The sequence below is a fragment of the Hippopotamus amphibius genome, chromosome 6, assembly GCF_030028045.1.
Source record: "Hippopotamus amphibius kiboko isolate mHipAmp2 chromosome 6, mHipAmp2.hap2, whole genome shotgun sequence".
Lineage (NCBI taxonomy): Eukaryota > Metazoa > Chordata > Mammalia > Artiodactyla > Hippopotamidae > Hippopotamus > Hippopotamus amphibius.
In genome coordinates this window covers 106,366,174-106,383,821 of record NC_080191.1, presented here as the reverse complement: position 1 = coordinate 106,383,821, position 17,648 = coordinate 106,366,174, and the positions used below count along the sequence as shown (strand labels likewise).

The 17,648-nt window shown below is 38.9% G+C and overlaps 1 protein-coding gene across 1 annotated transcript in view; it reads right to left on the bottom strand.

The window, feature by feature from the left end:
• KCNH8 (potassium voltage-gated channel subfamily H member 8) overlaps window positions 1-17,648 on the bottom strand; it is a 409,682-nt gene that overhangs the window by 35,513 nt on the left and 356,521 nt on the right. Inside the window, exons 12-14 of the mRNA XM_057739199.1 lie at window positions 7,796-7,834; window positions 3,258-3,613; window positions 829-935 (exon numbers count right to left, since the gene is read on the bottom strand). Of these exons, the coding sequence (XP_057595182.1) occupies window positions 829-935; window positions 3,258-3,613; window positions 7,796-7,834 (502 nt within the window). The remainder of the gene's footprint in view (window positions 1-828; window positions 936-3,257; window positions 3,614-7,795; window positions 7,835-17,648) is intronic.

Below are 17,648 nucleotides of genomic sequence, written 5' to 3'. Positions count from 1 at the left end.
GAGCTATACATTCAAAAGTCTTTCTTGGGCTTAGTTTTGCCCAGGGAAGGATTGGTTAATTAGCAGGAGATCCTGACAGAGCTGGGTGGGAAGGGGAGGAGAGAGTTGGCAGGGGACTCTGGCCTTGCACCTGGTGACTGTTTGGGATGCCTATGCCTGTTTAACACTTCTTCATTGTTCTCTCTTTGTCAGCTATAGGTGTGTCTTCTTTAGAAGTTGTCATTTCTGGCTTTCATCATGTTGACAAATTCTTTTGTGGTCAATGAACTTGAGAATGAAAGGGAGAGAGAGGGGCCTGAGCTAGGTTTGGGGGTACCTTACATTAATTCGACATCCCTAGAGGGTAGTACTTCATATAGTTCCACATCATTTCTGATATTCTTACATACTTCTGAAGATGTTTATCCCTGACAAACTGCAAGTACATAACCTCTTACCCAATAAATTGGTTAAATAGAACCAATGTTCCTAAGTCTACAACCAACACAGCATTTCCTTTGTGTAACATTGCTTTTGTGGATTAGTCTGCATTTATAATAGGAAAACATGGTGACCCTCTGATGAAAAGCAGAAATGTGAGTTTCCTGGTGTCATTTACCTGGGCTGGTAAGTTGCAGGGCATTGAGCTGGCACGGAGGAACAGTTACAAATGCTATCTTAATAACTTGGAGGTGGCACAGATCCAAGTCAAATTACCCTATGGCTTTGGTAAAGTTCTATCATATGGTGAATATTCCAAGAATGGGAAGGCAAAAAAGTACTTATGTGAGACATTACAAGTTATAAAGAAGTATCACACCGTGAGAGAAGACTAAATATAGAACTTACCTCCGAGAGGAGGAGAAATTCTGGGCTCTGGTCTGATTCGTTCAGAGCCAAAGTCAAAAGTCTGGTTTTCCTCACTACTGTTTCCATCTTCAATTCCATCAACAATCCTGTTTAAAATAATGAGGATTGGCTGGTTGTGCATTTATATTCATGAGTTCCAATATTTCTAGAAGACTTAAAAAATCTTGTATTAAATATCTAAATTCTAGACACTCTAGCGCTGGGCTATCCAATATGGTAGCCGTTAGCCTTACACGGCCATTGAGCACCTGAAATGTGGCTACTGTACTGCAAATCGAGACATACTGTAAGTATAAAACACACACTGAATTTTGAATATTTTAGTAAAAGTTGTAAATTATTTAATTAGTAATTTTTATATTGTTTACATTTGAAATGCTAGCATTTGGGGCATATTGAGTCAAATAAAATATATTATTAAAATCATTACTAAATAATTGTGTGTGTGTGTGTGTTTACTTTTCAAATATGTGGCTACTGGAACATTTAAAATTACTCATGTGGCTCACAGTTTTAGTTCATGGTATATTTCTGTTGAACAGCTGTGCTATAGATCTTAGACTCATTTATTCTCAGATTCAAAACTTTAGGCTACAGAGTCCTCTTATCTAAATTTATATTAATTCACAGAATTAAAGAGTTTTAACATAATATTTACAGCATCACAGAAAATAACTTTGATGACACCTTTGCTCTGGACTTGGACAAAACTCTGAAGTGAGAGTTGAAGAATTATATTTAAATGACTATTAGGATTCTAGCTAATCTTCTTTCATTGGTAAAGAATATCTAACCCACTCTATTTTTTTTAAAAAAAGACAAATTTATTGCAGAAAATGTAAACATACAGGTAGCAAAAGTCTGAAAAGAAAAATTATCTTTCACCGCTACTGTTAAAATTTTGGTGTGTTCTCAAAATCTTTTTCCATATATAAAGTAAAATATATTTTTTCATAAGTGTAGAATCAGTTGTACATGACCTTTCTTTCCCCGCTCCCGTACATTTTCCTCCTATTTATAATTTATTATTTTTCATTTTAGAGAAATTTTAGGAAGAAGAGTTAAGGGATGTTTTCAAATAACCATCTCCAACTGAATTCCTGAACATTTAAGGTCCATCTACTTTTCACTAAGCCTGTTTTGCTTATTTTTTCCTTAATATTTTCTCTAAATGAATAAACAGTCTTCTTCAAATGAGTAATGAAATATATAGTATATCAGAAATATCTTTTGCCTTATAAGCAGAAAAACAGATTTCAAATCTATATTACAGAACTCAAATTTTTGAGATTTTGGATAAAATATTTAACCTTCAAAACACTTAACACTTCATACAACTTCATATGAGATAATAAGAACTACTTTATATGATTTCTGAAAAGACTAAATGTAATAAATAGTAAGTGAAAAATTACCTAGCCAAGTACAAGAGAATAGGAATCACTCCATGTTTTTTTCTTATGTCTATTTTTTATTTAGCTGTTACGCACCATAGCCTACCCCTTTCACATTTTCTGAGTCAGGATTTTTTGCTGTCTCGATCATCTTTGGTTGATCCTAAAGTGAATTTTTAAAAAAATTACACATAGAACCATCCCATATTACCTACTGAAGAGGCCAGATATAAAACTGGACTTCAGTCATCCGCAAAAATGAAGCAAATACTACAGGAAATGAAATCTAGCACTTCATTTCCTCCACAATTTCCACTCATTGCTTCATGAAACTTTTGGTAAGGTCAGATATTGAGGGGATAAAAATACAGACTTTGTTCCACCGCTTTCAATTTCATTAGAAATTTATAAATTATAAAATTACAATGTAGAAATATACACCTATAAAAATAGGTAGAGTATATACTACCAACTGTAAAATAGATAGCCAGTGGGAAGTTGTTGTATAACAAAGGGAGTTCAACTCGAGGATGGAAGATGCCTTAGAGGACTGGGATGGGGAGGGTGGGGGGACTTGAGGGAGGGTGGGGGGGGAGTCGAGGGAGGGAGGGAATACGGGGATATGTGTATAAAAACAGATGATTGAACTTGGTGTACCCCCCAAAAAATAATAAATAAATAAATAAAATAAAATAAAAAGATGAATAATGCTCCCCCCCCCCCCCAAAAAAAAGTAGGTAGAGCTACATGGATCAAGTGAGAAGAGAAGGAATTTGGAACATTTAACGGACCCTTTTGAGAATGTGACTAAAACGATGCATTCCCATCTTACACACACCTCCACATAGAGTCAAAAACTGCGTACAAAATTTCAAAAAGCTGAAGCATCTAGGCTAGGAACCGGCGTGGCAGAATGGCCCAGAAGGCTGTATATAATCTACTAGCCCAGGTACTAGTGTGAATAAAGTGCAGCCACTTTCACCTGGGAAAGAATTCTATGATGTGAATTCTTACCTGGGACTGAGGTCTGGGGGTCCAGCATTGTTCAAAGTTGAAAGTTGCAATTTCAAGTTCTTCTCTTTTCTTTTGCCATGGTTAGGGGAGTCCATTTCCTGCTTCGTTTGGGGGGAATTTGAACTGGAGACTCTGATAGGTGAGTGAAATGGCACCGTTCCCGAGGCCAGCTGCTTCAGGCTTAAGCCAAGGTAGCTTTTACCGCCTCCGGGCTTCTTGCTGCGTGAAGAGGACCCCCTCGTATAGATGGGAGAGAGGGAGGCTATGTCCTCCTCCTCCCCCTCCTCCTCCTCTTCCTCATCTTCCACAATGGATGGGAGTCTCTTCTTGATGCTGCCATTCCCCTTGGGCTCTGACTGAATCAGAGGATAATACAGATGAGTACAGATTGTGAAGCCCTCTGGAGAGGCATATCATTCATGCTGTAGGGCCCATCTGAACAAAGTCAGATCCCCTAGAGACTTCAAAACTGAAGACTTCACAGATTTTGATATTATTTATTCAGGTGCTCAAAGTCTTTCCTACTGTCTAGCACAGAGAACTCTACTCAATATTCTGTAATAACCTATATGGGAAAAGAATCTGAAAAAAGAATGATTCACTTTGCTGTACACCTGAAACTAACACAACATTGTAAATCAACTATACTCCAATAAAAATTTAAAACAAAACAAAACAAAACAGAAATAGCCTCACAGACACAGAAAACAAACTTAAGATTACCAAAGGGGAGGGGTATAGAGGGATAAATTAGGAGTTTGGCATTAAAATATATACACTACTGTATATAAAATAGGGAACAAATAATGACCTCCAGTACAGCACAGGGAACTCTACTCGATATCTTGTAAAAACCTATAATGGAAGAGAATGTAAAAAAACAAATCCCTTTACTGTATACCTGAGACTAATACAACATTGTAAATCAACTCTATTTCAATATAAAATTTTAAAAGTTTCCCCATTTCTGATCTCTGCTAGGTTTACTCTCTTTGCTTTCCTGGTGTTAGCCCACAATCCTTCTCTTGGTCTTTTAAATTCTCTTGGTGGTGAGCTATGTAAAGGGTGCATTTTATCGGGTTTGCATTGAGCTTTTCATCAGCCTGTCATTTATAATAGCATACGATGGCATGCTTTTAGGAAGAAGACATTTTCAATTTTACTGGAAAGTCCTGGGCCTTGATAGTTTATTTTATTTATTTATTTATTTACTTATTCATTCATTAAATTTTTCATGTATCCTCATCATTTTATTTTTATTGAAGTATGGTTGATGTACAATATTATATGTTATAGGTGTACAATATAGCGTTTCACAATTTTTACAGGTTATACTCCATTTATAGTTATTATAAAACATTGGCTATATTCTCTGTTGTACAATGTCTCCTCATATCTTATTTTATAGCTAACAGTTTGTACCTCTTACTCCCCTACCTGTATTTTGCCTCTCCCCCTTCTCTCTCCCCACTGATAGCCACTGGTTTGTCCTCTACATCAGTGACCCTGCTTCTTTTTGGTTATATTCACTAGTTTGTTGCATTTTTTAGATTTCACATGTAAGTGAGATCATTCAGTATTTGCCTTTCTCTGTCTGACTTATAACTTTAAAATATCAAGGCCCAATTATTCTAAGTCACAGGGTCCTCAGTGGAACTTTATGTGGACATCAACCAGCAAAATTATACTTTTTTAAAAATACAATTAATTAAATTAATTAATTAATTAATTGGCTGCGTTGGGTCTTCATCGTGGCTTATGGGCTTTCTCTAGTTGCAGCAAGCGGGGGCTACTCTTCGTTGCAGTGCGTGGGCTTCTCACTGCAGTGACTTTTCTTGTTGCAGAGCACAGGCTCTAGGCACGCGGGCTTCAGTAGTTGTAGCACATGGGCTCAGTAGTTGTGGCTCGCAGGCTCTAGAGCACAGGCTCAGTAGTTGTGGCTCATGGGCTTAGTTGCTCTGTGGCATGTGGGATCTTCCTGGACCAGAGATCCAACCCCTGTCCCCTGCATTGGCAGGCGGATTTCTCAACCACTGCGCCACCAGGGAAGTAGCTATATTATCCTTGAGAATAAAACTCTTTCCTATTTTGGATCATAGATAGAAGAAGATCGAAAGCATCCTCGGCTCTCCCTATTCTCACAAGTCAGGTGGCAGGAAATGCAGCAAGCCATTTGATCTGCTTCTCTTGCAGAGCCATGGGAAAGGAAGGAGAAAGCCTTGCAAACCCTATTGTAGGATTCTTGCCTGGGGTCATTCAACCTTACAGGCTTAGAAGAAGCAAAGGGGAGGATGAAAGGACAAAAGGGGTGATACTGAAGGGGCAGTGCAGCCAGGGTGGCAAAGACTGAGCTGATGGCCCTCAACAGAGTCACTATAAGAGTGTGCGTTTCTTACTCTGCCCCAGACGTGGCTTCCCTGCTCCAAAAGGTCAATGTATTTTTCTGTGCCTCTGTTTCTTTCACAGATGCAATCATTTATACCTGCTTATCAATAATTTCTAATAAAAACAAAATAAACTGAAAAGACCTGAGTACTATTTAAACATCATGAGCTGTCATAGTTATTACTTCATCTTAATAAACACTTAGTTCATTGGTATATGAATTTTACTATACAGTTATAACGGTGTGTATATATATAACAACAAAAAATAAATAGACTTGAATGTGTAGTGACTGACAGCCCCATTTACCCATTCAGTTGAGGCCATAGCTGTTAAGTGAAATGATCAGTTCACTTAGGAAGTTTTTTGTTTGTTTGTTTGGTTGGTTTTTGGTATTTTAATCTTAAGGGTCAAAATTTGAAGAAATGGAATTGTTAGACTCATCTTTCCAACTAGATGTGATTATTTTAATTAATGGTAAAACCATTTGTTCTTTATTCAATAGTCATGGTTTTGCTTTTGTTTTTTTTCCCCACAACATTTTAAAATTCTGTGCTTTTAACAAAAGTTGTACCCATGTGGAATTGAAGAGGAACATTTGTATAGTCGTGTTGTAGAATAGAAAAATGAGCTCACCCAGCTAAAGACACAACAGGGCAAACTTATCAAAGAAATTAAAATCAGTGAGCACATTCTCTAATTGGACTTCTGTTTACATTTGGATTGGCAATTGAATCATTCCTTTGTTTCAAGAAGGCTCCCTTGGCTCTAATAGCATCTTCTGACTAGTAACCTATAAGATGTTCATACTTCTACAAGTTTGTTTAATTTTCATACTTCCATTTTGTCATGGAGGCTTGGCACCTTGGACAAGTTACTTAGGTACTGTGATCAAGGCAGCCAACACGATTTACAGCAAGAATTCATTAGCCCGTGGACCATCTTTGCAGACAGTACCCAATTTATTAAATTATTAAATACCCAGCCCCACATGCAGCCTCTGTGCAGGAGGAGGACCAGTTACTTTCTTCAGTCCATTGGTACAGAAACACCCTCCTCCCTTGTGATGCTGGATTCACCTGTATATAAGGCCACAAAGTTCAACACTGTTATATCGCCCACCTCTGGCCTTGCCCATGAGAGAGAAATAAATACCTATTGTATTGAAACCCCTGTTATTCTGGTAGTTTTGATATTGCAAATGAACGTCCGCCTTAATTATACAGAATTTTTTTTTTTTTTGAAAGTTAAGGATGGTATATTCTTGGGAGGGGTGTTCCTTTTCAGAGTGCTATGGAGGGGTGAGGAATTCAAATGGGAAAATCCAAAAGAAGGCTAAATTTCTCTTCATGAGAAAGAGACTATAGGCAAAGTCTGGCAGAAAAGAGGTACGGTGATGAGGCAGGGATGCCTGCTGAGAAGAGCTGAAACATAACGACTCTTCTAGTTCCTGAGGAGGGATTTTGTAGAGACGAGAGAGAAAAGACAGCTAGAGCCAGAGAGGAACTTGGTTGATGGCACTGAGGTGTTTTAGCACTGAGGTATTTTAAGAGCTTTAAAAATGTGTCTCAACAGTAACTCTGTTTGCTCCCCACCCCCAACCATCTTCAGTCGTCATCTTTGTAACATGTTATGTAATTGGATTTACATGTGCACCTCTGTGTGCACGTGTGTCTGTGTATGTGTGCAGGTGTGTGAAAGTTGGGGTGTTCTGCTTCAAGGAGGGCACAGAGTAAGAAAAGGAGCTTTTTATGTGGTTTCTGTCACAGGATTACTGACAATAAAAGTCCAGGTAATGAATCTGACAAGTCACTATTTGGATGGAAAGTTTTCTGTGAAATTGAAGGGTTCTTAAAAGTTGGGACTGACTTAAAACTCAATTCTTCTAAGATCAACACCTCAGGACTTTGCTACTTTGGGCAGGTTTTGTTGACAAACTACATTTTAACAATAACAATCAGACCCTTAAATAAATACATCAGTTTCAATCTTCCTCTATTCCCAAGCTCATGAAAGTCATTGCCGCGTCTCTTATTGGGAAGTGTTTTAGGGGAAGTCAAAACTGAATACATAAACCCTCAAAGGGGAGACAGATTTGTTGGAAATCCCACAAGTTTTAGAGAAAGATTTTGCTCTTTGGCAAAAAGCCATACCTGTGAGACTGTAGATTTGTTCGATAATCTTGATATCACCTGAAAGAACAAACAAACAGAAGTTGTAACAATCATTTACATCTTCCTGTTGGCTTGGGACTGGCTGAAATGTAGGAGGCGGGAAGGAGATGAAAGTTTAGAGGGTGTGTGTGGCGGTGATTGGCCCACCTGTATAGGCCAGAGAAGAGAAAATACCTCCTGAGAGATGCTGGGAGCATCTTCCGCACCCTATCCTCTAGGAGCTCTATTGGCCAATGTGTGTAACAAAGAAAAGGGAGCAGCAAATCAACTGTATGGTTTAGGGCACCACACCTAGGAAACAGTGGTCAAAATCGTACACTCATTGGCTACGTTTCCCATCTTGATGCTTCATTTGCTCGCCTTTTGTTTTCCATCTCCCTCATTGCTCTTTCTTGCCCTTTTGCTAAATTATCTTATTGTCCATGATTTATCTCTGGCTCTGTGAAAAAAGAAGTCACAGAAGTGTTTCTTTTTCTTTTCTTTTTCTTTTTTTTAAGATTTTTTTTGGATGTGGACCATTTAAAAAGTCTTTATTGACTTTGTTACAGTGTTACTTCTGCTTTATGTTTTGGTTTTTTAGCCAGGAGGCATGTGGGATCTTAGCTCCCCAACCAGGGATCAACCCTGCACCCTGTGCATTGGAGGGTGAAGTCTTAACCACGGGACCACCAGGGAAGTCTCATGGAGGTGTTTCTTATTTAATCTCACTTCTATCTATCCACCTCCCTTTTTCTCTGTATACAGGCGGGGATGATGAATCCTTTCTGTCCCATTTGTTTTACTCGCTGTGATGTTCCCTGTGGACTAGGATTAAGTTCACTGCAGAACCTAGTCTTCAATGTAATTGATTTTAAGATCCAATTGATTGAAAAAAAAAATGCTTTCAATCAAATTGTGACATGCCGTCAATTATGACAGATCCCAATTTCAGAGATGTTAAAATGTGAAAAACAAATGTGTAACATAGACTCACTTAAGCTTAAACACATCTTAAATAAAATCAAACTACGGAACTGTGGAGGAATACATTAAAAAACATGCACCTTCCATGATGTACAAAGAAGCTCTGGAAATTATAACATATCCTGGAAATATGCTTCAATTCTCATCCACATTGTTTTTTGCTTAAATATACTCCTCTCATTTTAAAGTGGTAATAGATGCTATACATTAACATAATTTTACTCACATGAAAAAAAAAACTTGCACTTGAAAATGATCTGCCTAGTAAGTGAGACATATTTGGTAATTCTGTCACCCCCCTCACTGTTTTTTTTTTTCTAGATGATTAGGGAAATAGATCTGTTATTATTTATACAAATGCCAGCATCATTATTGCTGTGCAAATATGTTTCATCAATGTTTAATTTTATCAAAGCAGTCAGCCTATTCTACATCTGTTTAGTTGCCTAAATATGCATTAATCAGTAGCATTGTAGACATAAGTTTTGCAATAATTCCCTAAATGGTGACAAATACAACAGCTGAATAATTTAAAATGTGAAACATAAAATCACAATGCTGTTGCTACTGTGGTAGACATAAAAATGGGTTTTTTAAAAAGCTTTTCAGTTACTGCTTAGATGAGGGAAAGAACACCCTAGTGGGATTCAGGAAGCCTGAACATCTTTAGGTCAGAGATGCTCTCTAAGGAATACGAGAAAGGTACTGGCCTTAGCATCTTCTGATTTGGGTCTGACACCCACCCCCCAAGGTTTACTACTAGTATGAGTTCTGTCGAGTGGCTAAACCCCAAGACTCTTTTTCTGTATCAGTGTTTCTCAAAAGTATATATGCACACGAATCACCTAAGGATCTTGTTAAAATGCAGGTTCTGATTCAGGAGGTCTGGGGTAGAGCTTGAGACTTTGCATTCCAGTGAGTTCCCAGGTAATGTTGATGCTACTGGCCCATGGGGCACACTTTATTATAACCAATATCACTGTTATTATCATCCTATCAGCTATCAATTCATTAAGGATTCACTGTGATCAGCACCCTGGCAAATACTCTCCAGCCATGACATCCACAAATTTTCACTGCAGATCCTATGAGGCAAGTGTCCATTATCCAGCCAGCACGACTGTGATAGGCTCTCTGAATAAATCATTTCACTCACCTATGGTATTAATCACATGTACTATGCTATATTCATTCTGTTGACTAACGCTTCATGCTAATTCAGATTCTGCCTAGTGCAGAGGATATTGGTTTAATGGAAACCCAGTATTTTAAAGCTAGAACATGAGCAGAAAGCATCTCTGCTACAATGGTTTGTACACCTGGCAGATAACAGGATGCTTTGAGAGGTTAAAAGGTTAAAAAATCAGGTTACAGAGTACCAACTCCAGTGAGTCTGGTTCAGTTGGGGGTGGGTGTGGGGCCCAGGTCTCCAGGTCAGGTTTGAAGTCACTGAGTGTGTCCAACTCCCTAACTAGAGATGTGGAAACAGTGGCCCAGGAAGATGGGGTGACTTGCCCAATTCAGGCAACAAGTTAGTGGCAGAACTTTTCTATCAGAAGCCATGCCTCTGGACTCTCAATGTACTTTCCACAGAATCATGAGTTTTCTCAGTATCTCCTCCAATAGTTAATGCTATTTCTTAAGCTAAAAGACAAAATGCCTGATGAACTATGGTTTGATTGCTGTCACATATCTGACCCCCCAAACTCAAGACGCTAAGTTACACAAGCACCTCTTTAAACCTTTTCTGAGCCACAGATCTTTCAGGAAATCGGATGAACTCTAGGCATTCTTTCCCTGGGGGGTGGGGAATACATGGATACAAACTTTGGATGGAAAGTGTTTATTGATCCCATTTTCTTGACCCAGCAACTAGAAGACCCAATGGTTTTGAAAGTTTTGAGGAAGGTAGCCAAGCAATTTTGAGTTCCTCCCACATGGACTTTTTACACCTTTTAGACAATAAGAATTATTTCTGATCTCTAATGGGAATAATTAGGGGGAAAAAAAGACTGAAGCCATAGAGGTTGGGAAGATAAAAGGGAAGTAAGTCAGCCACAAGAGAAAGAAAAGAGGTCGTTGCCATAAAGTCTTGACAGAGATCAAGAAAGGTGAGGGTCAGCCCATTTGCATCTTGGGATTGTGCCCTTCAGTCCATAAGGATGGAAGAAGCCCAGTGCGGGCAGACAGGCTGAGGACACAGCCTGGAACAAGGTTATGAACAGAAGTAAGGCTCATTTGTACCGTTTTTTGTTTTGATTTCACATATAAGGGATATTGGGATTGACATATACACACTGCTATATATAAAGTAGATAGCTAGGGACTTCCCTGGTGGCACAATGATTAATAATCTGCCTGCCAATGCAGGGGGACAGGTTCAATCCCTGGTTCAGGAAGATCCCACATGCCGCAGAGCAACTAAGCCCCTGTGCCACAACTACTGAGCCTGCACACCGCAACTACTGAAGCTCACGAGCCCTAGAGCCCATGCATCGCAACAACAGAAGTCACCACAATAAGAAGCCTGCACACCATAACAAAGAGTAGCCCACGCTCTCCACAACTAGAGAAACGTGTGCAGCAACGAAGACCCAACGCAGTCAAAAAAAAAAAAAAAAAGATAACTAATAAGGACCTACTGTATAGCACAGGGAACTCTACTCAATACTCTGTAATGGGCTATATGGGGAAAGAAACTAAAAAAAGAGTGGATATATGTATATATATAACTGATTCACTTTGCTGTACACCGGAAACTAACACAACATCGTAAATCAACTATACTCCAATAAAAATTAATTTAAAAAAAGAAGTAAGGCTTCATAACCTTGAAGACTGGGAAAGAAACATTCTCAGCTTTGGTGCATTGGTTTTAAAAGTTTCTGCATTGTGATTCTTCTTTTCCCATATCCTAACCACCTAAATTACTCTATTACTCTGTAAGTCCCGTGGGAACTGATAGGGTGGATTCAAATTGGAAAAATACTGCTCACTGGCATCGAGGACCAGAAGAGGAAAAATGGTCTCTTAGGCCTCATGTAATTGGCTACAAAAAAAAAAAAAAGCAAAAGAAATTCACAATTTTTTTAACTGTGTCTAAAAGGTCCCAAGTTCTACTATTGAGCTTGAATGGCAATGGAAATCAAATACATTAAATTAATAGTAATTTTAGATGTGAAACACGCCATTGCATTCTTTAATGTTGTCTCTTTTATTGAATGAAGACTTTTAAAACATATATAAATTATATATTTTATTTTTCGTGTACACAAGGCATTTATCAGCATTCTTCTTTTTAGGAAAGTAGACTGTCACATTACTAGAAATATTGGGTGTAGTGGTGTGGGAAATTGTCTGTAAAATCCCACCATATCACTAAATCAAGAAATACTTAATATTTTTGTCAACTTTACACAAAACATTAAAACAAACAAAGATAACATAAAACTCTTAGTTTGCCAGTAGAATGAAAAGATTGGCAACATGGATGAAGACCTTTTTATAAGAGCTTTCATAGGCTCATGCTTGATCTTGGTCATTCAACCATTTTCCTTAAGTTCTTAAATTTCCAGCTAGTAAATTTTCTTGATATTAGGATTTTTATGAATTCTTTTAGTTGGGAAGGGAGCTCTTTGATTTCTTTCATCTATTTCTCCCACCTATTAAAAACCCTTTGCGAACTGACAGATGGTTCTGTGACAGTAAGGTTTGGGGCTCCGCCTTTCTTGGACGGCTAAAGGGTCCATTCTAGAAGGAACGTGAGTGGTTTCTCAGTGGTGAGGCACTACCAATAACCTCTCCTTACTCCCAAGCTCTTTTCAAGAGGCTGAACCACTAAGAAACTGACCTCTATGAGGCAGGAAGGAAGCCAAGGTGAGTGGAACCCACAGCACAGACCCAGGACTCCTAACCGTAACCCAGGGGGCCAGTGGCCCAAGAAAGGTAGGAAATTTATTTCCATTGTCTGCTTGATCCTCAGGTAGGATTTATAAATCCCCGTGTGGTCTGCAAATGACCTCTCGACTATGGAATCTCATAAGACACGAAAGTGCCCTGGGGAGAATGTTATCTGCAGCTGATTACTCAATCGGGAAATGAGATGCGAATTACAAGGCTCTTCTCTCTGACTGATTCATGACATTCTCTGCTTTGTTAGTAATGCCACACTGATGAAGTCACAAAGCAGACTGAAGGAGCACGTGTCCCCGTTCAGAAACAGGGATTATCACAGGTTTCATCTTCTTCACTGGACAGCAATATCACCAGCATTAGTGGTTGTTTGGAATAAAGAGAATATGAGTGAAGGATACTTGCAAATAACCCCATAATTCACATAGTTATGATGACAAAGTCATAAATAATTGTTAAATCAACAGGCCTCATTTTCTGATCGCCTTCTTTCTCTTGCTGACTCAAGTAAAGGTGCCAACGAGTAGTGACCCCCACAGCAGGTGGCAGATGGGAGGAATTAGAAACCTCTGGAGACGGGACTTCCCTGTGGTGCAGTGGTTAAGAATCTGCCTGCTAATGCAGGAGACTCAGGTTTGATCCCTGCTCTGGGAAGATCCCATGTGTCACAGAGCAATGAATCCCGTGAGCCATAACTACTGAGCCCATGCACCGCAACTACTGAAGCCTGTGTGCCTAAAGCCCGTGCTCCACAGCAAGAGAAGCCACTGCACTGAAAAGCCCGTGCAGCACAACGAAGAGTAGCCCCCGCTTGCCACAACTAGAGGAAGCCCGCGCACAGCAACAAAGATCCAATGCAGCCAAAAATAAATAAATTAATAAATTAAAAAAAGAAACCTCTGGAAAAAGGATAGATAGGCTTTGAATAGGGAGCTTTCATCTTCAACTCAACACGTGTGGGAGATCACCACCATCTAATCTAAAGAAGAGATTTTTCAGGGTGTTCTGAAACCCTAAGTGGGTAATACAGTTTCCATTATGTTTTCTTTACTTGTTCTATAACTTAGAAATGGAAATGAGATTTTAATGAAAAGACTAATGATTTTGACATTTCCCAATTTCACCCGGAGCCTTGAGATCAAGACAAACCATTAAGACTGGGAGGAGATTTCTCTTCCCCTGGGTAACTGCTATCGCTTCCAGTGTGGGAAGTATAACGTCAAGTAATCAAGTCTTGAATTTAGTGCTTGCTGGAGCTAGGGAATTGTCCCCTGAGCCTACAGTGTAGGAGGTACCACAAAACCTCTTCACTGATGTATAGTATGATGAAAGGTCTGTGTGTGGGGAATGCGACCCGTTTAGGAGGTAGTACAGCAGAAAGGTTTAGAGCTGGAATTGCCTCAGTCTTGTCACTTATCAGCTAAGTATCCCTGGGAAGTGTACCAGTAGTAACAGACTAGGGAATGCCGAGGTAACAAACAATGCACAGAATTTCAGTGGCTTAACACAAACGAATTTTATACCACACTCTTCCTCTGAAAAACGATGATAACCACTAAACATGTTTTGAGGATTCAATGAGATACATATGTGTAAACTGAACCGATCTTGGAGACCCAGCTGGACACTTCTGATGTAGTGTCACATTAAGGGAAAATGAATACAGCAACCAAAAAAATTAAAAAATAATTCTCATCTTTTTGTCCAGATCTTTCACGAACTGTAGAGGCAATATGGTGATAAACCACAGGAAGACCTTTGTAAAACGACTCCCCTTTTCTATTCCATTAGTGATACAGTGATGCCTCTCCAGATTCCCACACTGAAACCCTCCCCCTGGGTCCTTTCTCTTCTGCTTCTCTCCGGCCATCACGTCCAGCATTCCTGCCGGAGGTGGCCGCCAGGTGACGCCATGCTTTCCAGGCCTCTGGCTTCTCCAGGGAGAGAAGATATTTGGAACCCGCTGGGAAGTGTACATCCCTAATCACTTCAACTTAATGATCCACAAGGAATTGATGATGAAAAGAGTCCTCACATTGTTGCATTTGGTAAGAATTTGGTCCGGTGTCTGGTATAAAGGTAATTCCTGTTAGTAAGTGGTAATTACATTATTAGTGATACATTGGTTATGAAGAAAAGTTTTCTTTGAATTGAGGTAGTGAGGAATAGGGCATTATTAGCTAGGTCATTCACACAGATAGGTGTGTCCAAGTTAAAAAATAATATATATATGCATACATACATATAAAGACATCTTAATAAGGAGGCCACTAAGCTTCTTAAACAGAAATTTCCCTCCAAATTGCTCTCCTGGCAGAAGGGCTGTCATCCCATGCCACGAAAACACTTTTCTTTGCACAGCACTGGGTAGAATACTTTATTTAAAGTAATAGCTTGGCATTCTATTCTTTTCTCTCTCAACCCCTCTATCTGCTTCTCTTGAAGAAAATGAGGTACTTTCCAACTGTTCACAGGTATGAATATAGTCCATAAGACATTGACAATATATGCAAATTAACTTAAACAATTTTAGCTTCCTTTCTTTGAATTCAAATATATGAATTACAAGGCTTTGGAATTAAGAGAAAACCCAAAGTTGTCCCTTAATACTTATTTAAAAACTGGGAAATATGGGATAATTTTGAGGGAGAGAGTTATTTACTAATACATAGTTCTTATTATCCTAGAAAGAAAAATGGAACGAAATACACACTACAGTGCGAAGAAAACTAACTAGAAATCTCTCAGCAATGACACACACCTTTAAAGACATCAGGCTGAAGGAGCTATGCACCAAATCAATGATCAGGGAGTTCAGCAGGGTAATCAGTGCTAGAAGAATTTACAGAGTTTAAACTCATTATGCGGAGCTGAGATCCCAGGCCCCCCAGGGACCAGCTTCTGATTAGGGTATAAAGGCTCCTGGTTAGCCTGTAAAACCAGCTATGTAATTGTAAGGAAACACAATAGCTGGTTTCATAAGATTTTCAGGATACACGCTGAGTACTCTGGTTCCAAACCAGGTCGGTGAACAAAGATGCTCAATTTGGAGTGAGACGTTTTCCCATCACAACTCCCAATAGCACTTTTAAAATTAATGCGAAATGCCTGATTTGCTGCCTAGGAAGCCCATTGTCAATTACACACTGTAATAGAAAAGTCGGACAGCCCTATCTATGGAAGACGGTGTTTGAACCAGCAAACTGAAATGAGCTGTTATGTGTATTTGAACCATAGTGCCTTGGGCAAGCTCACTCGGCTTCAGAAAATAAGAGGTCTATATAGGACCATGGTAGTGAGGTCATAGGCAGCTTCTACATGACCAAGTGCATACATTTTTCTGGAATTCATTTTTTAATGAAAGAAATCTTTGAAACTCGGCAAGATGAATATTGTTCATCACAGCATTCACACTTTTAGCAAACACTCAACAATTTCTAGGTGAGGAAGAAAGTCTCACAGTTCGATGTGAGGACAAGATTCTAAAGTTAGGGTTTTCCTCCTACACTGTTCGTGAGAATGTAAGTTGGTGCAGCCACTATGGAGAACAGTATGGAGGTTCCTTAAAAAACTAAAAACAGAGCTCCCATATGATCCAGCAATCCCACTCTTGGGCATATACCGTGAGAAAACCATAATTTGGAAAAATACACGCACCCCAATGCTCATTGCAGCACTACTCACAATAGCCAAGACATGGAAACAACCTAAATGCCCATTGACAAAGGAATGGATAGGGAAGATGTGGTCCATATATACAATGGAATATTACTCAGCCATAAAAAAGAACAAAATAATGCCATTTACAGTGACATGGATGGGCCTAGAGATTGTCATACTGAGTGAAGCAAGTCAGAGAAAGACAAATATTGTATTATATTGCTTATATGTGGAATCTAAAAAAACGGTACAAATGAACTTACAGAAATAGTGTCATAGATGTGGAAAACAAACTTATGGTTACCAAGGGGGAAGGGGGCAGGGATAAATTGGGAGATTGGGATTGACACATACACACTACATAGAATAGATAAATAACAAGGACCTACTGTACAGCACAGGGAACTCCTACTCAATACTCTGTGACGACCTATATGGGAAAAGAATCTAAAAAGAGTGGATTTATGTATATGTATAGCTCATTCACTTTGTCGTACAGCAGAAAGCAATACAACCTTGTAAATCAATTATATTCCAATAAAAATTAACTAAAAAAATTAAGTTAGGGTTTTGCTGTACAAAGGTGATGTGTGGAACCAAGTGAGGAAGATATACTGACTAATTACCTACAGACTAAAAACAAGTCTTAGTGAGAATTCACAATGGATCTCCAAGCCATTGAGATTTAGGAAGAAATGTATCTGGTTTGGCATTTTTTATCCTCCAGTGGTGCTCCAGGAAGTTCCCAGATCAGAAATTGTCAGTGATGAAATATGCCTGATCATATTTTTTAAATATTTTTATTTTTTAAGCTCTTTATTGGAATATAATTGCTTTACACTGTTGTGCCAATTTTTGCTGTACAACAAAGTGAATCAGCTGTATTTATACATATATCCCCACATCCCCTCCATCCCCCGACTCCCTTCCACCCTCCCTATCCCAGCCCTCTAAGTCATCACCCATCACTGAGTTGATCTCCCTGTGTTATGCAGCAGCTTCACACTAGTGATCATATTTTAAAAATATGCTGTTTCCTTCTCTGGGTCTCTTTTCTAGTAATGTTCTCACCCAAAGCATGCTTCCTGTGGGGGGAATCATTTTCCAGTTACTTATACCGTAGTGGGTATTTTCTATTTCTTCTCTTATATAAATTTATATTTTGAACCTGAGCTTTTATCATAGGATAAACCTTTCCTCAATCTTTAAAAATAAACAGTGAGGAATTTAGGGGAGAGGTTTGTGAGGAAAGGGGAGGCAAGGAGCTCTTTCTTGAAATTATACTATGTGGACAAGC